This window comes from Nestor notabilis, unplaced genomic scaffold, assembly GCF_000696875.1.
Source record: "Nestor notabilis isolate BGI_N333 unplaced genomic scaffold, ASM69687v1 scaffold1250, whole genome shotgun sequence".
Classification (NCBI taxonomy): domain Eukaryota; kingdom Metazoa; phylum Chordata; class Aves; order Psittaciformes; family Psittacidae; genus Nestor; species Nestor notabilis.
Genome location: NW_009909500.1, coordinates 63,680 through 88,796, shown reverse-complemented (window position 1 = coordinate 88,796; position 25,117 = coordinate 63,680). Strand labels below are relative to the sequence as shown.

Below are 25,117 nucleotides of genomic sequence, written 5' to 3'. Positions count from 1 at the left end.
AAAGAATTACTAGAGTATTTAGAAGCTTCCTCAGAATACTGTCCTAGTCTGCACCTGGGATTTCCTGATATAGGATAGTATTTTTGTGGAAAGATTACAAATCCATATGTATGGTGTTCTTGAATTTTTGGACCATCTATTTATTTTAGCATTGATACTATCTTGTGCCTAAAAAATTCCAGTGTATTTTGTAAAGAAATACGCCCTTTTGGGAAACTGGTACTATCTGGTTTAATTTTGATAATCCCTGCCACTTATTTTCCATTTACGTTCCCAGAACCACTCATGAGTTTCTGTGAGTCCATCATATCCTTTTCATACTGAGAATTCCTTGTATTTTTAATAATCTTCTAGAAAGAAGCTACATACCTTGGATAACATTGCATTATTGCCTTTACCTCTTCTAGTTCTGTAATATCCCTTCTGAAATACAGGGAATCAAAGTCTTTAGTGTATCGGTACATCAGAGGTCTAATTTTTTCGTACTAATTCTGAATGGTATTTTAGCTTTTTGAAAATCTACTGTTGGCTTTGAAATGGTATTTTCACAGAGGTATCAGTTAATCTCAAGATCTCATTCTAGTCAATTAAAAACCACTGTATCATGTTTTTATGCGTATGCTTCACTTCATACTTATATATGTGAACACTTATTTATGCTTTTATTCGTCTTCATATTGCACATTCAGTGTTATGAGATTCTCCTGCAATTAATTCTTTGCTTTTGAGCATTATCTCAGCTATCTTGAGTAACACAGTATTGTCAAAAAACATTGTCATTTTTCCATTCATTCCTGTGCCAGATGGCTTGTCAGTATGTTGAACAAACAAATACTAAATGTAGGTCTCTGTGGGACACCGTTAATGACCTCTATGCATTTAAGAAGTAACCATTTTTCCCCAAAACCTTTATTTATTGAGTTATTTTTAGCCTTGTGTTATCTGCCTTGCTTTTCCCAGAGCCTCTTAGTTTCTTTAAGGCATGAAGAATGTTACCAAGCATCTTTTGGGAATTCCAGGTAACTTTCTCAACCAGACCTTTGATTCCTTCAAGAAAATCCAGTGATTTGCAAGATAAAACTTCCCATTTCAGAAGCTGTTAGACTTTTCCTCTGTCTGCCTGTCTTATCCATTCGTTCACTGAGTTCTGTCCTTTATGCCTGTTGCTTTGCAGTCTTCTGGTACTGACACATTTTTAAGGAGGGATTTACAAACTACAGGGAAGGGTCATCTTTTTTATTCTTCAGTTCCTTCAGAACTGATCCTGGTGACTTGTTGCTGATTGTTCTGTCAGTTTTGTTTTTTTACTATAAGCTTCTGTTACTGATTTCTGCTGTGAAAATACCTCTGAAGTCTACCATGAAGAACTCTCACAGGAAAATTAACTTCATTTTATTGCTACCGATTTATCTTCTCGGAATACTCCTTGTTGTATCTATTGGTGTCTCTTGGCACCACAAAGTATCTAGTTAGCTGTATTTCTAATGCATTTGAAAAATGATGTATTAGTACTTATTATGTGTAGTCCTTATTTATCTATAAATTCTGCAGGCAGCTCATTAAACTGTTTCATGGCTTGACTTTCTATTTCTCAGTGGTTTAATCTGCTGGAGTTTTTTAACCTTTATTTTGAAGTATATTTTTTCTTCTAGCAGTCTTCATAATCCTCTTGTTAAGTCAAACTTTATTTATTTACTTACTTGTAGTGGAAAGGATTTATAAACAAGAAGCATTCATATGATCTGAGCAGATGTCCTTAAAATGTCTTCGTATTGTCAATAAAGATTTTATCCTTTTAGTTGTACCTTTCAGTTGCTCTTTGTCATCAGTCTTCCTTTTATATAGTCCTCCTTTATTATTATTCTTCCAGAGATGTTGAAACTGTATATGGCATGGTTAATATTGTAGAGGCGTTTTTCAGTAGTAATATGAACTAGATTCTGTGCGTGCCCCAACATCAACTCAAAAATTGCTTTCATGTTGTCAGTTTCCTGACTCATTACTAATGTATTATCTGTTCTTTGAAAGGTCAGATCTTTCTGACCGGTATCTTTGCTTATTACAGTACTTGTAGAACGTGGACCTTTTAGTTGAGAAACATTCAAGTAATGTATCATTTATCAGTTCAGAATAAAGGCTTAAAATATCATTTAACCTTTTTATTTGACACTGCTAATATTTTCTTGAGATATTCCAGACTATACAGTAACCATTTTAGAGCTACTTTTAGCAGCAGATATTAAATACAATAGACCTGTGTTAAGCCAGAGTCCTTTTGGATATCAGTGAGGAAATGCCACTCTTGTTAATATTAATGAAAGCTACAAGCAAGTGTGTAATGAAGAAGCTGTTGCTGTTAAAGGCACATATTAATTAGTAATTAGAATTCACTAATAGTGGACACCGCACTACTCATGTCATATAATTCATATGTGCATATACTTAGGTCAAATAACAGAATTGCATGGGCCAAAATGTAGTGGACGATCATTTAAGAAATTTCAAGAAGAAGTAGTACATCCTTTTCCAGTAAGTTCTTGTTAAGGTAGACTTGATATTTTTCCTTTCAGATGTTCAGTCTCTAGAAAAAAAAAACCCAGAAAAATAATTTAGTGTGAAGAGTAATACCTAGAGATGGCAGCTTTGAGCTGTGTTTTCAGCTGTGTACTAGTCATTGTGTAACATTTCCTTTATAGCTGGGGAAAAAAATAGCCACAGAGAAGAAATTAGATTAAGTTTTTGACTTGAGCTCCTGAGATTTCAAAGCCTAGTGCTAGACTGGATTGAGAGCACAGAGCTAGTATTGCCCGATTGTGGTGCAAGGTAAATTGAAGCTAGATGATTGACTCTGTGAAGAATGAAATAAGTTACTGTGCCCATTTTCCTCAGAAAGCTTCTTTAGTTAAAATAGAAGTACTGTACTACTTTATTCTGAAGAAAGAAAGATCAGATGACTCCCACTGATGTATAGTTATAACAAGTGACTAAGACTTTTTATGCATATATAGACGAGAAGAGTATAAAAGTGTTCTTGCTTTTAGACCAACTAAACTGTTGGATCATTTTCCCTTCTGTGCTTCTTCATAATGGTTATTGGAAAAGTCCTACCATCTTTGATAGCAATTGGTTCTTCTCAAAGATTGTATATAGTTTCTGGCATCTTGATACTGAAAAATGTCCGCATACTTTGAAATAATTCATATAAGAAATGGGATTATAAAGAGACTGGAGGAAATGGCTTGTGAGGTTTTGAAAGTAAGTACATATGGCTTTGCTAAACAGTGACTAGGTAGGGAGTTTGACAGTAAATTGGAAAATACTAGATCCCTGGAATAAGGTAGAAAGGGAGTTGCATACAAGGTGTGTATGGTCGCTGCTGGAAGCTTACTTGATAGTGAACTTGTGGTTGTATCACAGCATTCAACCCGATAATTAAGCTATTGCTAGGGTTCCCAAGTGATTAGAAGGATGATTGGGCATTGAGATTTGTTTCCTTTGAGTCTGGCAATAGGAATGAAGCAAACAGGCAGGCCGACATCGTAGTAATTGTAAAGATGTTTTCCAGTATATGGGCCATTTTATATGTAGTCAAATTTAATTTGGCTCATTTGAGTTTTATTAATGTTACTTCCAATTCTAAAGCTTTATTAAAAAAGGGTGATTGTTTTGATTTCTTTTCCAAATTAATTGATATTAGTACTGAGTCTGTATATATCTTCTGATATAAAAATATCAGTCTATTCAAAACAAAGCAGTAAAAACTTTCTGCTTTAACATCAGTGAGTCAAATATTTCACCAGTTGGTTTATTATTATTCTATTAAAGCCTATATTTGTTGGCTATTGTATTTTGGAACATAGTATTTTCTATTAATAATTGCATCAAATAGCATAGTTTTATGATTTTATGACTTCCAATTATGTCTTCTACACACCTTGCTTTCTAATTTCTGATTTGCAAACCTCAGAAGTGTATGAGAAGTAGGTAAGATGACCTGTCACACACTTTTTGCATGTGGTCTAGATAAAAGCCTATTAAGAGTTCCTCTTCAGTTAAGTAGACCTTACTCAAGAGGTTGGTTCCTTTATGTAAAAGTGTGATATTTCTGTCATGTTGATGTTTCAACATTATATTCCACCTGGTTTGAAAGTGGAGGTCTAAGCATTGTGGTGTTTATGTCTAGTGGGTCTCAAAGCAGATGCTTAATTAATACTTTTCTATGCAGTCTCCATTACTTACTCCTTCCTTCTAATATGTTTAGTCCAAATATTAAACGTACAAAAGATCAGACTGACATCTCTGCTAAAATTCTAGCTTATACCTTCAGCAGTTTTAAAGCTCTATTCTGTCAGTCTTATTTGCATGCTTTTTTTCAGTCTAGTTTTCTGGTAAATGTAGAAATGTTCATGCAAACAAGTAAATCTCAAATTCTATATTTCTGCCGAAAGCAACCATACCTTATTTTCCTATCCTATGTTTTGCATGCTGTTGCAGTCCAGGAAAAAAACCATGTTTTTTAAGATCTGTAGGAAGTGACTTCATTGAATTCTTCCATGAATTGATACCTGTTAACTATAGCCAGCAACAATATGGAAAACTGGAAATAATGAAGAAATAAAGTAACAGCACTCTTGGTTAGGCTAACCTTCTGACATATGGATTGCTGCAGTATCTACTGTCTTGAACTTGAATTTGGTGCTGTTGAGAAGCTTAGGTAACAGTAACTTAGCAGATTGTTACTCAGGTTGTTATTCAGGGAGAGTATGGTTCCACAGTAAGCTAAGAATAATAAAGCAGGCTGCAAGAGGAGGAGTTAAGTGAAAATTGCTTTCCAGTCTGTCTGTCCTCATTTAATAGGAGGATTATTGGATCAAGTGGAGAAGTTGATTATTCATTTTTATTCTTTTGATGTAACACATAGAAGAATGGTCTTGATGTTGTCACTCTATTATAGGAGGTAATGGTATGGGGAAAGGAAGAGGAGGTATAAGACAGTCCTAAATGAGGTGGCATGCATTGAATGCAGAAAACAGGCTTGTGGTGAGTAGGTTATCGCTAGATGACTTTTTTTTGAGTCTTACTTATATTTCACTTGGGGAAAAAAAAATAATCCAGAAGTTTCTTAAAGATTTGACTAAACTGTTAGAAATTTCAGGTAATCAGAGAACAAAAATTCTTCAGGATTTTTGAGTCCTGTTAATTTACATAAAATTAATTTATATACTAAATCATGGGTACAGTCTAGGGGAGACAAAAAGATGGATAGTCTTCTGTCAAGAAAATTGGGAATGACTGTTCATGTGGTTTATGATAGCATTTCTTTGGCCACATTTTCAGGAACAGCTTAGATTTAAATAAGAATTAGGGCAGTGAACTTGTTTGAGGGAGAAACTTTACTACTGTATAGCCATAACTCAGTTGAGAAATACAAAATGAAAATTACATAGTTATTTTAACATGATTAATTTACTTCCAATTCATTAGGAATGGATTATAAATTACCCTCTTATTGCATTTCCTTTACATCTTTTTTTTTTTTTTTTTTTTTTTTTGGTAACTACCAGATAAGATTCTTTTGGAATGCAGGCAAGATTTGCATAACAGGGTGACATTCCTGGGTACAGTCAAAGCAGTTGATAAGTGTTGTTCTATTAAGAAATATGAAAAATTGCAAAGTCTAAAGAATAAAATTATGATAAGTTTTAGAAAAATCCTGAATTACTGCACTTATATGATGTACTAAATCAGTATTAACACTGAGATATGATGTAGAGAACAGAGCCTGTCCAAGGGCAAAGGAACTAAGTAAGTTATAAAGGTAGTGTAAGTTTATAATGGGATTTGTTCTTTTTTTTCCAAAATCTTTAGGCTGCTTAGGACCATTTGCACTTGTGTCCTTCCTACAATCTCTTCTTGATTAGGCTTTCCAGATAAATGTCCACCTTTATGTGCCTAGGATGTTGGGTTTTGTCCTGTATAACTATGCATGTAATGTTTTGTTGTCAGTCTGTATTTTTTTCTACTGACTGTGCTCTATGAGCCTTTCTTTCTCTGTGTTCAGCTGATCATCACTAACTTTTAAAGTGTTTTTTCAGCAGCACTAGGAGCTGCTTCATCTCAGAAATAGCCCTTAGCGAAGCTTACTTAAATCTGTTTTTGTGGTTGATAAAGCAGTTGTCATGACCTTCTCGTCTTTTTCTCTGTGAATAGTTTTGTGTACAGGATCTGCTGTGTCATTTATAAAGATTGCTTCTCACAGGAGTGTTCTTTTATCTGAACTTCGAATCATTTAAGCAGAACTACGAGGAGGACTTTCTTACTGTCAGCTGTCTGAGTAATCATTTCAAAGTTCATGCAGCTGTTTAGGTCACCTTTTTTTTCTGTGTAGTGTCTTCCTCAATGTCAAATCTTTTTTTTCAGGTACTGTTATACAGCACCTGCAACTCCCTAATTAGCTCCCTCTTTCTGCTGTAGTCTGCTATCTGCATTTAAATATAAAGAAATAAATATTTCATGTAATGTCTTAGAGATGCTGATTTGCCTTTTGAGATCTCTGTGGCCGTGTAATGGATGAGCCATATAGGATCATTTTAAGAAGGATACTTGTTCGAGCCATGCCTTTGAATCAGGGCACAGCCTCCTTACGACTTTTATGGGTCTTCAGCATGCTGTTTGAAATGTTGTTTTGTCTCATGGAAAAAGAATGTGTTCAGACACACAGTATCTAATCCTACTGCAAGTTCATACTGAAGGATGTGAACATCTTTTGTTCATACACCGCTAGTCCAATAGATAAGAGTAATAGATAAGAGTATCACTGCATAGAAATGATTGAAATTACAAATCATGAAATGTTTACCTGCCTCAAATGAAAACAAAACAAAACAGTTGAAACTTGCAGAAATTTCAAGTGTACTCTTGAAAACAGGTCAGACAGTTTTGTCAGTCATTTACTGCCTAGTCTGAGTAATGAGGAAGTTTTTCATGTGGTCCTGGACTCTGTGGTTTACCATCAACCATAGGAGTTATTTGTGGCATTATAACCCTCACAAACCTTTATTTTGCTGCACTGAATAGATTGTTATGCTACTGATATTTGACATGCCTGTGTTTGAGTTCATCTTCCTTGACATGTATGGTGATAATAGCATGCAGTTTACATTTCTATTTAGATCCCATCAGCAACTTGTACAAGTCTGAAATTTCTGCATGGTTGATCCAGACATCTTACCTTATGTCTTACTATATTTCCTAGTCTCATTTTCTGAGGCTCAGTATTCCATGCCAAGCAAAACTTTGACAAATGTCCTAAGCCTGCACCTTCTTTTTTGTTTTGTTTTGGTTTTTTGGGGTGGTTTCTTTTTGTTTTTTAAGCCAGGTAAGACTGAATTCAGGGTAGAATATTGCATTGTAGTATGCAGAAGACAACTGCAAACTGTACAAACACCATGCAGATGGGACGTGTTCTAATATGTCCCAGCAAAGACTAATTATTCTCAGAGGTAATTTTTTCTACCCAGGATAAACTGTCCTTGAGGCAGTCTGTGAAACTAACAAGCTGGAATTTGTTTTGTGACTTCGTATGCCTTGGTTTGCAACTCTAGATGAGGTCTGAGATTTAGTAGGATTTTCTTTCAGTCAATATTTAAGTAAATCCTTCATGACTTATCAAACCAGATGGCATTGCTGTTTGAGGTATGTGGTTCATGAAGACTAGAAAATCTGTTTTGCATCCCTTTTAAAGAACTCAAAGTACTTCCCTATGGGATTTGATTTTAGTGAATGTGCCCAAGAGGATGCTATATAAACATTGTCCCTTTTCTTTGGGCTCTGATGACTGTGAATTTTCTCAGGACTTAAGTTACTTTGCTGTTAGGAAAGAATGTGCTCTCTTCTGCATGTGCTGAATGAAATCCCCATGGACTCTGTGTATGAAAAATCACATTTAGTTCTGTGAACTGTTCCTTAAGAAAACAATATAATATCCTTTCTGTTTAGTGGCTTTAATTTTTTTTCCTTTTTAATAGAATGCTGCAGGATGGATTAGAAGAGCCATGTAATTAAAGTTTTTCTGCTTGAAGTAATCCAGTTGAGATTCATTTTGGTGTCATTTTCATGTCTAGGTTTATTTTTCAGAGAAATAGTCTCCTTATCATCATTGTTGGTTTAGTTTAAATATCGTTGCCTGGGATTAGTGTCTGATACTGAGCTGGTCAATGTAAGATTAAGCGTTAAGATAGAAATCAGATTGTTCAGTTATGAAATATTATGCAGGACAGAAATACGTAGTTCAGATGTTATCTTTCTGTAATCCATTATTTGCTTTCTCTTCTCTCCCTTCCAATTTTTACAGGAAGACATCTACATGTATGGAGGCAAAATTGAAGCAAATAATGGCAACGTTACCGATGAGCTGTGGATTTTCAACATACACAGTCAAACGTGGAGTGCCAGAACTCCTGCAGTACTGGTACATGGCCAGCAATATGCTGTGGAAGGTCATTCAGCACACATAGTAGAGCTGGACAGCAGAGACGTGGTTATGATTATAATTTTTGGATATTCTGCCATATATGGTTACACAAGCATTGTGCAAGAATACTACATCAGTAAGTCACTTTCAGATAATTTTATCACATACTGATTAAAAAATTCCTGATACTTTTTTCCTAAGTGAAGAACACTGCTGTTTTCAACATTAAAATTTTATTTTGCAAACTATAACCTCATTTTGGTTTTTTTTTTCTTTCCAATTATGTAGATCAATTTCTTGTCAAGCAGTGGCATTTCATACATGCTTGAGTGTAATGGCTTTGGCTATATATTATTATGTACATGGCCACGGTAAAGGTTGAAACCAAAAATTCCACATTGTGGTTATTGTTGTGATAAAACTTACCTTTTTTTACCACAGACTTACAGTTTTTACTACAGAGTAGATAGAGTAAAAAAGAATAAGTAGAGTGAAAATCAGAAACATCAAAACAGAATACAGTGTAAGTGCTTACTTAAATTTCTTGTTTATTTTGAAGGTTAACGGTGCCGTAAAACTTTCATTCTGGTTTTTTGAATTGTAGTAACTTCATTGTCTGTAGGGTTCTCTCTAAAGTGTATACATGGTGCTTCTAGAGGAAATAAGAGAAAGTGAACACTAAGTTTTGTAAATAACCTGCCAGGGCTGTCTGGGATTCCCCTTGCAAACTCTAAGCTTTTCCTAGGAGTGATTTTCAATATTAGAATTAAATAAACAAAGATATTCTTTTCTGACACATAGGACATCTAAGATATAATTTCCATAGAATAAACATGAGATTCGATAGCTTCTGGTACTTTTAAAGGTATGTTTATATGCCTCCTAATTAAAATTATAACACTTTCTTACTTTTTAGGATTCCTTGTTTTCTATAGAATTGATCTGAGTCCCTCAGTTATTTCGGCAATCACAGAATGCAGAATACAAAGTTTAAAAGAAATACATGTCAAGGCATAAGAATTTTTTAACTGTTCCATTTAACTTTTTTGGCCTGTATACATATGTATATAAACACTGTTTAAGCAGATTTACAGGCAGGGGAAATCCCTTCAAAACTCAGCAGGTTCTTGTGCTTCCTGGCATTAGCTCTGGTGGCACTGTTGTAATTTTAGAACTGTGTTGAAAAAGGGATGAAAGAGAATGGGAATAAGAGCAGCAGCACCATTATGTGCTTTATCCACAAAATTTGATTGAACCACATTGAACTACTATAAAACTATGGTCTTAGAATGATGTTTCATGACAGTATTCTATGATTTTTTTTTAACTATTAAAATGCAGTTTTTACAAACACTTAATTTCTCAAAGTTTTTTTTAAGCTATCAGAATTTTTTTTCTTGAAGACAAAAATGTTGTTCTGTTTTTCTGCATCCTCAGTTCCTGTAATGTCTATTACTCTGAATAGAATTATTTGAACTTTGAATTAATTATTTGCTTCTTAACATGCCGCTTCTTTAGTCCAGAGTAGAAGTACTAGTATTATTCTATGTTATGAAAAGGAGCACACGGTTCACTTTGGAGTGTAATATTTTCTTTCTGGCAGATTTTATTGCAGGCCTTATTATTGAAATATATATAACTTGTTCTTACTTTAATCTTTTAAAATGTTAAAACTATGTTTGTGGAGGATTATTAAACAGATTATAAGTAAGCATATTTAAAAGAAACAAGACAAACACCAACACCCCTCCCCCCAAACCTTTCATACCATGGCAATAAGCTTTGAGTAGGAGAAAACACTTTTTTCTCTGGCAATTATTATTATGGGTCTGAATTATTATATTGTTTTTATGCCTCCCTTCTGAGGAGATAGTTTCATCACATGCTAGTGAGAAATTTAGTTTGATAGAGAAAATATGGTTCACTTGTATCAAATATAAAGTAAACTCGTAAAAAATAGAGGGTGTTACTGTTGAAACCCATTGATTTCAGTGAGTCTACTGATGTGATAAAGGATTATTGGTGCATGTGAACCTTTGCAGAACATGGTCTATAATGCTGTAACAACCATTTCTGCTGTGGCTAATTCCCATGTTTCATTTTACCTCGTTGCATCTCCTTCCTTTCCCTCCCCTCTAAGTTAAATGAATTTTGTGGCAAATTTTCCTGAATTGTGTCAGCTGTAACATTTATCTACAGTTTTGCAGCTGTGGGATCATTTTTAACCATAAAATTCCAGATGGTGGTTTGAACTAAGCATGACTAGTTTTTCTGGGGGACTTCAGCAGCTCAGAATCCAAACTTTAAAAGACATAGGAAGTGATAAAAGCATTTCTGTGAACCCACCTGAATAGGAAAGAATATTTTTTAAAGAAGGGCATTATGGAAAGAAAGATTAAAGTCCAATTTTTTCTCTTTGTGCTTTCTCTTAAAGCGCAGACTGTGTTAACATTTCATAGAATCATAGAATCCACGAGGTTGGAAAAGACCTTTAAGATCATCAAGTCCAGCCATCTCAAATGGTACTGCTTTGTTCTTTTAAAATGTTATCAGCCATGACTTCTAGTCCTAATGCAGGCTATTTTTCAAGCATTTACCAGGTGCCTATGGAAAGAAAGAGGTGTAGAAAGAGGTGACTTAGGTTTTGGTTCATATGAATTGCAACATCTAGTGATCCAGTCCTGGTAATGAACTTTGAACCTTATAGGTGGTGCTAAAGCTTTCTTCAGTTACTGTGACCCTGATTTCCATGGGGTCTAGGTCAAGAAACTTCTAAAGGGGTTTTAATTACTTGTGGATTCCTTAGCTTTTCAGTTATGTAGTTCTTGGTAACAAAATACATGAATCAAATGTGTGCAGGGTCTGAAAATTTCTCTGACACTGTCTGATCGGTGGAGGAAGTAAGTTCTATCCGGGTGAAATTCTAGAAGAATTAGGCATGGTTTGCAGGCAGATTTTCACCATAGAAAAGCACAGGAAATAATTTCTACTCCAAAGGTGTGGTGGTTTGCAGGAACAAAAGAGCTTCCTGTTGTCCTTTCTTGCTATACCCAGACTTATGACTTTTGAGGAATCAATAAATCCTGGTATGGGAATTATGTGAATGATTTTACTAACTTGAACCATAAAGCTTTTCTGGGTTACTCCCCAGAGAAATTTATTTCCCTTTAGGTTAGCAATACCTCATAAACCTTCTAAGAATCTCAATGTGATTCTCAAGGTGAATATAATACTGATGCTTTGTTTTAGGTGAGGTTTGTAAATCTCCTTATATATTAAGGAACTTCTGAATAAGTCCTATGTGATGTTATTTTTTTAAGAAGAGTTCTGTTTGGTTTAGCAGCATACCATTTTGTCTTCTGGGCTGAATTTTATTATGACTTTAGAAGTAGGTTATAGGTTGCTTTTGATTAAAAATGTTTCTTTGAAATAGCCTTAAAAGAAATGGCCCTACGATGCAACATGTGTTTTGTCTTGAAGTTATCATAAGCTTCATGGTTGCTCAAAAAATTAAGTTTGCCACTGCAATGAAATGAAGATGCCACACTTACGTGCTTCTTGGATATAGAGTATATAGGTTAGAAATAGGGAAGATGTTCGTTACTGTGAGGGTGCTGAAGCACTGGAACAGGTTGCCCAAAGAAGTGGTAAATGCTCCATCCCTGGCAGTGTTCAAGGCCAGGCTGGACAGAATCTTGGGCAACATGGTCTAGTGTGAGGTGTCTCTGCCCGTGGCAGAGGGTTGGAACTGGATGATCTGAAGGTCCTTTCCAACCCAAACCATTCTGTGATTCTATATTCTTTTTACCCAGTCTGTCTTAAGGACAGATCAGGCCAATGTGTCTAACTTTCCGTGGATTCTTACTGGATTTATTACTTTATATTAAGAAATACTGTTTTTCAAACATCTTTTTAGAAACAACCTTATCTTAAAATGCTATTTTAATTATTCTGTTTTGAATGATAAAAATTATTATTGCTCAAATTTGCAGTTTGTCTTGATTTGGCCATCCCTGTTTCATACAATGACATGAATTGGAGAAAAAGAAAGCAAGAAACAGTGTTTTGTTTCTTTCTGTTTTCTTGCCTTTCATTATTTGATGATGGAATAGTGTTACATCTTTGGATGTGATTAACTTCCTGTGGGCAAAAGACTGAAATTTATCACCTTGGCCATCAAAATCAGTGCTTTTTAAATGTAAACACCATATTTCATAATTCCTTTCAAAAATCTATGAGGATTAATCTTATACAGTTTGGATTTTGTTCACAGTGCCGTTAGAAAATTGGTTATAATTTTAGTGTCTAGGCATCTTCTAATTCATAGACTACCTTTATCAATGACCTGTTTATATTCACTTGTTTTCTGGGTGATACATTGTTTAATATAAGCAGCTTGTCTTCCTTCCTAGAATTCTCGTTGAGTTATATTTATAGATACCAGTCCTCCCTTTTGCAAGACTAATTAAGGCAACCTCATCTATTCTGCTGTCATTCTAATAGTTCATCTCTGTACCTCTTCCACAAGGAGTTCATCTCTCTTGAATGTGGATGAATAATAAAGCCTTTGGGATATTCTAGGTGAGATTTCACCAGTGCCTGGCTAACTAAACTTTAATCCTACTTTATTGGGAACACCTCAGTTGGTAGGTAGTAAAATGACATTTGTACTGCATCCGTGAGAAAGTCATTAATGACTATCCCTGGTGAAGCAGTGCTCCTACTCATTCTTCTCAGTCATTATCAACTGATGAGGTTCCATTTTATAGAAGTTCAAGTTGCTAATCCCAGGGCACAGTATCTTTAAGTCATTGTTGAATTTCAATCAATTTTTTTTCTTGTAGCCAAGATCATCCAGTTCATTCTGCACGTTTTTCTGCTGCTTCTGTGAACTGATGGTGTCTAAATTTTTGCAATTATTGCACATTAAATTTGTGACAATGTCATAAAAAGCACCCATTCTGATACTTAAGAAATCTCCCTAATAATCCCAGCACCTCTCAACACTGTTCGTTGCTGCTTCATTTTCAGTGCTCAAGTCCCATTCTATAATCATAGAATCATAGAACAGTTAGGGTTGGAAAGGACCTTAAGATCATCTAGTTCCAACCCCCTGCCATGAGCAGGGACACCACACACTAAACTGTGTCGCCCAAGGCTCTGTCCAACCTGGCCTTGAACACCTCCAGGGTTGGAGCATTCACAACTTCCTTGGGCAACCTATTCCAGTGCCTTACCACCCTCACTGTGAAGAACTTCTTCCTTATATCTAACCTAAACTTCCCCTGTTTAAATTTAAACCCATTACCCCTTGTCCTACCACTAGAGTCCCTAATGAAGAGTCCCTCCCCAGCATCCTTGTAGGCCCCCTTCAGATACTGGAAGGCTGCTATAAGGTCTCCACGCAGCCTTCTCTTTTCCAGGCTGAACAGCCCCAACCTTCTCAGCCTGTCTTCATACGGGAGGTGCTCCAGTCCTCTTATCATCCTCGTGGCCCTCCCCTGGACTTGCTGCAGAGGTTTTATAATGGTTTATTTACCAATTTCCCAATATGACACCATAGTAAGGATATTACTAAAGCTCAGATACTGAGAACACCTACTCTTCCTTCTGTAGAAAACTGGTTTTTAGTTAAAGGTGGTGTAAATGGTTTGGTACATTTATGTTGTTTAGTGAAAGAGTTTCCCATTATTTCAACATTTTTTTTTTTATTTATCCTTTTTAAAAAAACAAACCAACCCAACTTTGTCCTAATCTTTTGCCTGTTACTGAGGTGAGATTAAGGTCTGTAATTGTACAGATCCTCTCTCTTCCCTCTAATCTTTAATGTCAGCACCGTGGTTGCTATTCGTTGGTAATATCTAACCAGCTTTGTTTGAAATGCCTGCCACTGAGCCTGCATTTTCACTTGCTGTGTCTGTCAAAAGTTTGCAATGGAGTCATATCCCCAGCTTCAATTCATTAAATTGGTGAGTTCAGCTTCTATCATCTCAGCTGTAATTTCTTTTCCTCTTTACATGTTTTGGTAGATGCCTTTTCTCTTTCACTTGATCGGTCTCCTGGAAGGGAAAGCTGGACATGAGGTGTATCATTCTGTTTGACAAAGGTGACCAGAATATTGCAGGCTGTAGCAATGTCCAGCACTTTAGCATCTGACAGATGCAATTATCTGAAGTTATCACAGTGACTTGCATAAGCATTGTGAGAGAAACTTTACGTGGTAGAATTCTCTGGAAAATTGCCCAGATGTTGATGAAAAATGTCAGATTAGAAATGAAAAGTAGAAGCCCCTCTTACTGGAATGATTTTCTTTTTTGTGTGTTTTTATTTCAAAATTCATTTGACCTTATTTTTACACTATTAGAATTACAAATTGAAATCTGGAAATAAACAAGAAATCCTATTTTCTTCTCTCTGGCTTGTTTATTCATTGATGTATTTCTGTATTTAGCTTTTTAAGCCATTGATGATGCAGTTTTGCATGACTGATTTGGTCAATTGAGTACTTCATCCGATCTAATGATAGAAAGAGTGGGATCTCTTTGAGTATGAGAAGAATTATGTAAATACCTTCAATAAAAATTGGATTTCTGTTTAAAAAAGATAGGTGATGATCCATATCAATGACTTGTTTAGAAAAAAACCCACATCATATGCATAGTAATGTCTGTAAATTCAGACAGAATTGTATTTTTGTCTGTATGGTGCAATATTCAAGATGCCGCAGAAGTGTGAAAGTTGTCAAAACTGTAGATGCCCATTTTGGTATTCAAAACTCAACTAAATTTTAGAATAGGAAAAGGAGAAACTCTTAATACCATTTTTGACTCATTGCAGTAAGTTATTGCTGGACCTTTTTGCTCAAATTTACATAGTTATCTATAGCACATGGTTTCTATTACACAAGCAGATACAGTTATTCATATTTCTGCGCAAGTCATGTAAAGCTGCAGTTTTACTGTGGATGGTAATGCTGCATAAACCAGATGCCCCATCCCTGGCAGTGTTCAAGGCCAGGCTGGACGGGGCTTGGAGCAACCTGGTCTAGGTGAAGGTGTCCCTGCCTGTGGCAGGGGATTGGAACTTTAATATCCCTTTAATATGATGACCTTTAATATCCCTTCTAACCCAAACCATTCCATGAATCTTTGGTCCTATGAAATGCAGAATATTCTATGGTGCGTTTGATCAACACCATTGTGCAACCTGGTGTTGGTGATAGAAAGGTGTATCTGAAGGTTAACTCCTCACCAACCCTCTTAGATAAATTGTATCAAGTAAATCTATCTGCTAGCAAGGTAATTTATGTGTAAAATGCAGTATTATTGGTACAAATTTGATGTTTGTGTTCAGAATTGCAGTTCTTAATAGCTTTGTAATACCCAACATAGAGATTGGAATAAAATGCATGTAAATAAGATAAATGTAATGTGTTGGATATAAATAATGTATTACACAAATATCGATGTTCATACACAGAAAAAATCTGACTGAAAGTCATGAATCTCTTCACTGAACAGAAGAATCCAGAGGAAAAAGATAATTTTCACCTACGTAATATCAGATAAAAATTGAAATGGAATTTGAACTCTCAGGTGAAGCAATGTGTGTGGTGGTATGTGCTAGCCTTGGATAAATAACTTCATTATGGCAGCTAATATAGGTTGGAATTAGGAGACTGCTTCAATTTAGAAGTTCTTGTCCACACTTTCTATTCTTCTGACTTCAAGAGGCTGCAAGTGAACGATTTCTTCCATTTCACATCCATAGATCTGGCTGCCTGAATAGGCTGGCTTCTACAGGGAATACCTCCTGGCTTGCTCTTTTTGTGACATATATCATCAGCTGGGAAGATGGAGAAGAAAAAAATTGGAAATCTCAGGGCCACAGGCAATAAGTGATCACTTAACCTCTCTTTTCTTACTGCTATTGTAAAATATTTTCCAGTTGTGTTTTATTCTTCAGTAATAACAGCTATTGTGAATGGTTTTATCTGGTGTCTCTTTGCAGTTATTAATGATGTGATGTAAAATGTGGATTTAAGTGCCAGTTTAATGAGCTGCTATCAAATTATCCTTCTGTGAGTTTTCAGCAACTGAGTAGGTATATTTGCAGTTAAATAACTAAGAAGTGGTAGTTGGAAACTGATTTTAGCTCAATAACTGTACAGTTTGCTAGCAAAGCGTCTGTATGTGTGTGTACTTTGAGCTTCTCACAGTTCACAGCAGTTCAGTTTCTGCCAGGCTTCTCCAGACAATTTCCTCGTGATGGAGTACAGGTGTTCCTAGCGCAGCTGAAGTGGCTGGAGCACTGAAATCTCATCAGCCCATTCTGGTGGGACAAAGTTAAGGTTGGGAGAGAATTAATCATAACCCTTAATTTCCTATTTTCCAAAAGGTTTGTTTTGGTTTTTTGTTCTGGTTTTTTTTTTTGGCTTTGTGTGTGTGCTGAACTCACACATGGGGAGAGTATTTGATACTGCTTGGCACCTGTGACAACAGTGCATTTCTGATTTAATCGAGAATAGCAGATAATAGTCTAATGTCTTCATTCAATTAAGCTATTGCTGTATTTAGAATTATACTGAAAAATGGTTTTATATACTTAAAACTCCTAGTATTGTGTGTTAGCAATAGTAGACCTAAAACCTTTTGTCCATCTGTTCTAGGGTCTAATTCTTGGCTCGTACCAGAAACAAAAGGAGCAATTGTGCAAGGTGGATATGGCCATACGAGTGTCTATGATGAGTTGACAAAATCTGTTTATGTTCATGGTGGATACAAAGCATTACCTGGCAATAAATATGGATTGGTGGATGATCTTTACAGATACGAAGTTAATACTCGGACATGGTAAGTGGGATGTATAATGTAGGAAACTATTATATGTTACTGAGAAAGAAAATGTAAGCATTGAGTAAGGTTCTAGTAAAGTCATGTGGGCAGAGGTCCTTTGCGTGTTGCAGAGTAGTACATTCTCTGCAACAAAATGGAAGAATTGTGGCCAGCAGATTAATGAATTGATAGACTTTAGCCAGAAAACTGATGGAGCTATGCAAGGAAGGAATGGCAGGGTGGAAGTTTTGCACATATATTTGTATAAAGTAAGAAAAGTTTCCTATCCAGAAATAACTGCTATGCAGAAAATGCATACTGTTTCCACATGGCATGAATATGCTGCTGATGCACATTCAAGTACCTGTTGTATAAATAAGTAGAGAAATCAAAGAACTGTGCAAGGTTATTTTTCATGGAACTGTTAGAAATAAGAGAGAAAATTCCTGGTATTGTATAGGGATCCTTAGTTATTAATGTTCTTGGGCTTTCTATTTCTGTCAGTTCCTTGTCCCTCAAGATTATTGTAGGTTATGAATGGTACTTGTATGCTATGTATAGGAAGTGACCTTAAAAGTTTATTCCTACCTTAGAGACGATTTGAGGTCAAGAACTATTTCTACAGAACATTTTATTCCTGCAATTTAATACTTGTGTTGAGAATTAATGGCTTAACTTTAAGTACATAAGATTTGCTCTCAGATGTTGGAAATGGGGGTTTGATTTCACTGAGGCTCTTAATTTTTGAATGTCACTAACTCATGGCACTTGGAAACATTTTTACAAGAATTTTTTGTCCCTGTTAATGTATTTTTAAATTGCTGGAATTTTAATACTTTCTTATTACGGTCTATTCTTAGAACAAAGTGATATTGTATCTTTTGATGATCTGTTCAACAGTATAATAATAATTATTGGAATATTTTTATTCATTATATTAAAACCTGCAGCTTGTAGAGAACTTAAATCTTTTGTTTCATGAATATTACACTAGAAGGCAGTTATACTGTGGTTGAGAGGATGAAATAATGACACTTAGGTAGTAAAAAAAATCTTTGTTTGCTGTACCTGTGACAATTTATAATCAGAATTCAAAGCACTCTGTGAGGCAGCTGAGCCTGGACACACCACTGGGCATGTTGAGGTATGAGGAAGAGGTGGAACCAGAATGGCTTTTCTCATGGCCATGTACATGACTCTTTTCAGTCTCATGTTTGATTTTCCTCATGGTGTCTGTTTTTTCTCACACTCACTCTCTGTTTCTCTGTCTGATCTGGCTGAGGTTCATGTGCTTCACTAATTCTTGGTATACATAGCTGATTACTTATTCAGTGGCACGTGGATTTTCATTTCTCATATCAATTAGGCATAGGCTTAATGTTTCTTGGAATATAAGGGGCTGAAATTTTAATTCCAACTGTGAACGTTGTTCCTAATACACTAGGGAGAATTACAGTGTTTGTAATACCTGCAATGCTTTGCATTACTTGCATACTGCTGCAGTTGGCAACTGGATGACAATGTGGTGCTGAGCTTAGATAATGGCCTGAAACAGTGGAAGCACCTGCTGGCTCCTGGGTATTTCTATTACCATATAATACCATGCTGCTGTATGCAGCTCCTGGTGCCAGTACAGTTGACATGCCCTAATGTTTGCAGATACATGTGTATGTGCATAAATAATGAATTCACTATAAAGTGTGCTGAGACTCTCACATAATTTGCAAGGAGTTGATGTGTGTTGGGGAGTTGTGGAGATTGCTCTCATCAGTGATGCTGAAATGAATGATGGATAGCGATATCATGGCCAAATTAACAAACGTGGTGTGTATCATGCTTCCACTTCCGCTGAATCTTGGGGAAAAGTTACTGTTACCAGAAGGGATGAAACTCAGCACACTATGAGCAAAAATTAGGGAAGAAAACCCCCTGTACAATGTGACGACCGGGGCTGGGGCAATGCAGTTGGGTGGCAAGTAGAAAAGTGAGTAGCCCCAAGAAAAACTGTGGGGATTACTGTTGCCTGGAGCAGTGTACAGCTCTTTAAGTCTTTAGTGATGTAGACAGCTGTAAGGCGGGAGAATCGAGACAGAGCCTAGTGTATGTGTAGCAGTTAATGTAAGCTGGGAGGCAGGAGCTGTAGAAAACTGGTAAAGAAAAAGACAGAAATCTATAGTCCAAATAGACAAAGACAATATCTTCTTAGTATATCATCATTCTTTCAACACATAGCAGCAGTATTGCTCCATTACTAGTTGAAAATAACTGCAGTAAAATAATGTCTTGTCCTGTTTCCTTGTAATTTCCAATTTTGTACACTGCTAACTGATGAATCAAAACCAGATACCACATTTTTCTGGGTAGGTACCATAAGTATTCTGTATGAAGCTAATTCTTGGTTAGAAAACCACACTTAGGTGGTGTTCTGTTTTCAAAGTCTGTTAATCAGAGTTACACAACAAAAATGCTAATCGCTTAACAACAACAAAAAACTGGTTAAGCCAGAAGCACATTGGTGGGTATGTTGGTGGCTTGAAGGAATTAGCACGTTTTTAAGCAACTAAGAAAATCTCATTTACTTTCATTTAGTGTTTAGTATTTCATTTGCTGTTACTTTCTAGGGGTAGGGAGAAATCTATTTAAATGACAGAATTTAGGTTTAATGCTTTCCTCTCAGCTTGTTCAAACATATTATATCCTGTCACTTAAAAAAGTATCTTGAGTTTACTGATTGATTTACACCATTACGTCAAAACAATGAAATATACTTCAAACCCTCTCTCCTCCAAATCCTATGAAGATGTAAACATATTGAACAAGTGCTGTATCGGTATGATTCAAGAAGGACAGTATTATTCAATCGGAAGGAGAGATTGTCAAGTCAGGATGTTAGTTACAGGAAACGAATGACAAAACTGTTTAATTGTGTGAGCAGTGTGCAGTAACACAAGTGAAAGTGAGAGTCTAAACTTGGAAACTGTTAGATTTCTGGAAATACAGAAGATTATTGGGGGAATGTGAATAATATTCTGTACTGGTGACCTAATCAGCTCTTCACAAACATGTCTACAGCTGATCTGCTTAAGTAATCCAAGCTGGCAAAACCCACAAGTGGTTACTTTGTGCTTTGGTGAGGTTTATTTGCTGTGATTGAAGCAAGCTTGTATTCTGTTCTTTCTACTAGCCCTCCACCTGCCACTGTAAAACTGCAGCGCTGATAGCTCTTGGCTACTGCTGGGCCCATGTTATTGCCCTGGCACAAAGCAAACTGCACATCACAGCCTAAAATGAGTGAAGAGAGGTTGAAGACTCAACATGCATGGACTATTTTTTTAAATTTATTTATTTTTTGGGACTGAAATTCTGTGTGATTGAATATGTCAGCATGAAAAAATGTATATAAAAAAAGCAACACAAGTGTTTTTCATCATACCTAGAATGACTTCTACCAATTTCTTTTCCAGGTCTGAGTGCTTAATTAATTAATAAACACAAAGAGTTTCTCCTTTTCCAATACTTGGGATAGTCTAAAGATTCTTTTAGCCTTCTAAAGAATTCTTTATTGCATTCTTGAGCAAAACCACAGTATGGCTAAGAATATGTAAGAATAGAATATAACAATGTTTTCATTCAGTTTTGACTTAAATTTGCCATATCATTAATCACTTCTGAAGAATGTAAACATGATACGAGCTATTTCAGATGCATTATTTGACAAGCTTTTTTTGGTTAAAAAAGCATGACATTTTAAATGAGTATTAAATGTATTTGTTGTAACAAGAGGAACTTCATAATCTTGGAAACAATTTGAATATATTTCATCTTATTTGCTGAGTAATAGCTTTAGTGTTTTCATTGTATTTTATATTATTTTCATCATAAACTTTCTTGATATATCTATACAGGTTTGCACATATTAATGTGAATTAATTTGTTATATTTCCCAGGACTATTTTAAAGGAGAGTGGTTTTGCAAGATATCTTCATTCAGCTGTCTTAATCAATGGAGCTATGCTAATATTTGGTGGAAACACTCACAATGATACTTCCCTGAGTAATGGTGCAAAGTGTTTTTCTGCTGACTTCCTTGCATATGATATTGGTATGTATTGTTTTCTTCTCATTTGAGTTTTATGTACCATGGTGTTGCTTTTTCAACTCGAGCTAATGTGATTCTTTAAAGTCTTGATCTCAAACACCTTCAAGTTATTTATAAATTATATTGTAAAAGTAAAAGCAGTTTTTTGTTCCATAGTAGGTTTTCTGTTTGTGGGGCAAAGCATAGTAGCTAAAATGATCAGTTTTTAAAAATGTGCCTAATACTGTGTTACAGTATGAGTAGTGGGTATGTGATTGCTAAATGAATTGCAAGAGTTGATGCATTTTGGTGTTATGAAAGTGTGTTGAACACAGACACTATTGGTTTTTACCTTCAGAAGTTGCTTTATTTTTCATAATGAATGGCTACATAGCACTAGTAAAATATGATGCTGGAATTAAAAAGAACAAAATGAAACCAAACCAAAACAAAACCAACATACCCCCCCAATCTCCCTTCTCCCCGCCCCCCCCAAAAAAAAGCCAACCAAAAACCCCCAAAACCAACACCACCCCTCCCCAACTGAAACAAAACTACTTCCCCCACAAGTAGCACTTGAGAGGTTCTTAGAAAGATTTGGAATTCGTGGCAGTTTGGAAAATACATTGCTCAGTGCTTTGTATCAAGGCACCACAGTGGGTCTGAATTGAAAATCAGGGAGTGGAAAAGCCAAGGTAGGCATCAGTCTGAAAGGTGAGGTGGGGGTATGCTGGTGGTGATGCTCAGGAAACTGAGAAGAGTGGAGCTGCCACAAGCTGAAGAGCAAGTTCACACCGCAAGAAGCAGAGTGTAGAGAAACACCTCTTGGGAGATGAATTGTGGTAGATAACGAGTTGTAGCTCAGCAGACACAGGTTGGGGCTGATGATTGAGATGCATGGGTTTTGCTGGGTATCTTCCTCTGACAAATTGCCCCCCTGTGTCCTGTCTCTTCCTGTCCCTTTCAGATCAGAGTATTAACTAAAAGATTCCTGCCTTTGAGAAGGAAATAAGTTACTTGATCAGAATAACTGCATTGGTATATGTCTGTTTCACATATGTTTGTAGCAGGACCTTACCCACAGTCTGACTTGAGCAGTCTTCCTGAGCAGGAGGAAAATTCTGAGGCATACTCCCTTGTATAGACTAATGGGAGATAACTACATTAAATGCATCAGGGCAATAATAGACTATAGAATACATTTGTATCGTTATGTTAAGGATAAAAACATGTTTCCATGGATAATAGTGCACTGAAAATGGCTGTTATTTGTGCTTAGCTTCATGGACAGAGATAGTCTTAGGAGGATAGTGCTAAAAAAAAGGTTTACTTTTGAAGCACCAAAGCCTGCTAGTATGCAGTACAAATGTCAAAATAGAGAATTCATTCCCAGTTATCTGAGTTCAAAAGTAAAAGTGAAGAGTAGCAAAAGGACCCTACAGAAATTTGCTGGCAACCAGCTGGGAGGAGGCTGGAATGTCATTCAAGAAGAATGAGATGATTGGAAGTGACAGTTGACATGAGATGATGGCTAATGGAACAAGGTGCAAGCCATACACTTAGGGAATGATAAAAAATTGTTCCTACAGACTGAAGAAAATGACAGTGGCTCATGTGTCTGAGCCAGGAGTGGTGTGTGGCTGTAGAAGTGTCTTATGTAGTCCTAATGAAAAGAAGGAGGAAGCACCGATGCCATTCTCAAGGCCCTGGATATGTTTGTAGAATTTTGGCAACACACGTTTACGAAAGAGAAGCTCAAACAGGCCTCTTTCATGGCAAGTGGCATTAAGGCTAACTGAAGCATGAGGAGCCTTTAGTAGGTAATAAAAGGATGTGGTATATTTAATTTTGCAAGAGAGTAGCTGAGAGCAGGAAAGATTGTTGTTTATAAATATATGATAAGAATACACTTTGGAGGAAAACTGTTTAAGGGAAAAGACACTCTCAAGGCGAGACTACTTGGTTGTAAGCTTTCAGTCTGTAGAATGGTTCCAACCATTAGAGCTGTGCAGTTATGGGAAAGCCTCCCTATAGGATTGTGGAGGCTGTAAATCTAAGGGAATTTAATGACTCCATATCTGTTTCCTGTCTTGTTTATTGCCACTGCTGTTCTTACCATAAATAGTTTTTCCCTTCCCTAATGTTCATGTCCATATTTTATGCATAGGCTACCAATATAAACACACGGGTCGTATTCATGCCAAAAAGCACAGCCACTTGTCCTGGGAGCTAAAAATTGGGGAATGTGTCAGAGCAGTCTGGGAAATGGACTCATGCATGATCCTATTGAGAATAGCCAGTGGATAGTGCCTGGATCTATTCTTGACAAGCATTTACCAGCTGACTACAGTGGTATAAGAGGGTGAGACAAGATCCTTTTCATAGGACTAGTTGATGGGTCTTTGGCTTTCTGTTTAGGTATCAATGCAATGCATTTGCTTTCATACAAAAATAATCAGTGAATTAAGTACATGGAACACGTGTGTCTTATTTCCTGCCAGTTTCACTGGGGATGTGAGTTACGCCCTTTCAGAACAGTTGCATTTCTTGACTGTATCCGTGTATTACATATTCTGTAGCTTCTTGTAGGCGTCTGGTGGTGTGAGCTATTGATTTTGTTCTCACTTCAGTTTACATCTGGTTTTAATTTTTAATGAAATAGAGCTCCCTCCTTATTTTAGAGGATAATATTACTTATTGGTCTACATTTATTTGTAGAATGTGCACTTGAGAATCAATGGTATGAATCCCAGAACCTGAGTAAGTGTAACTTTGACTTTCATGCACCAGGAATTTATGCTCTTACTTCATGAAAATGATGTAAGAAATTGTTGTATGCTTTTTTCCAAGTGGAACAATATATTGTTTTTTCTAGTCAATTACAATACTTAATATGGTATTCATGTTTTCTTGCAAGTCACATTCTCCATGTGTTACCAAACTGATAAAATACCAAGGCAACTGTTGTAGTAATTACTCTTAAAAAAATAATTCTATGAAGATGGATTTGATTCAGATTTAACATCCTGTATTATTCATTTCACCAAATTAAAACCACCATCTCACAGCATGGATTACATAAAGTCATACTTTTCCAGAAGACAGTAAATATTTTACTAAAAATTAAACAATTATGGCATGGGTATATTTCAGAATTATATTTTACTTTGTATCATGAGTTTTTGAACAATGCTTGGAAGAAAAAATATATGATGCTATCAGTATGACATTTCCTAGATACCTTGCAAAGGGTGGAATGTAATACTCGGTCGTGTAAAAAATGGGTGCTGTCTAGAAACCAGCTGAATCCTCGAGATAGAGCCTATACTATTTATGTTCAAGCTGGGCTATAGAGTTCTTTTGATTATCTCTCATTATATGTGACATAGTCATATAGCTAGATGGCTTCAGCTTTTTATTATCCATGAAAACGCTTACTGTTTTTCATATTAATGTGACCTGACTATTTGGGGAGGTGTCATGGTTTAACCCCAGCCAGCAGCTAAGCCCTGAACAGCCACTTGCACAATCCCCCTCAGTGGGATGGAGAAGAGAATCAGAAGGGTAAAAATGAGAAAACACATGGGTTGAGATGAACACAGTTTAATAGGAAAAGCAAAAGCTGCACATGCAAGCAGAGCAAAACAAGGAATTCATTCACCACTTCCCACTGCAGGCAGGTATTCAGCCATCTCCAGGAAAACAGGGCTCCATCACACATTGCAGTTACTT

General features: G+C 36.1%; 1 protein-coding gene across 1 annotated transcript in view; it reads left to right on the top strand.

The window, feature by feature from the left end:
* ATRNL1 (attractin-like 1) overlaps positions 1–25,117 on the top strand; it is a gene marked incomplete at its 3' end in the record, with an annotated part of 97,628 nt that overhangs the window by 24,263 nt on the left and 48,248 nt on the right. The window contains exons 8-10 of the mRNA XM_010020651.1: positions 8,354–8,609; positions 17,142–17,325; positions 21,255–21,409. Coding sequence (XP_010018953.1) covers positions 8,354–8,609; positions 17,142–17,325; positions 21,255–21,409 — 595 coding nt within the window. The remainder of the gene's footprint in view (positions 1–8,353; positions 8,610–17,141; positions 17,326–21,254; positions 21,410–25,117) is intronic.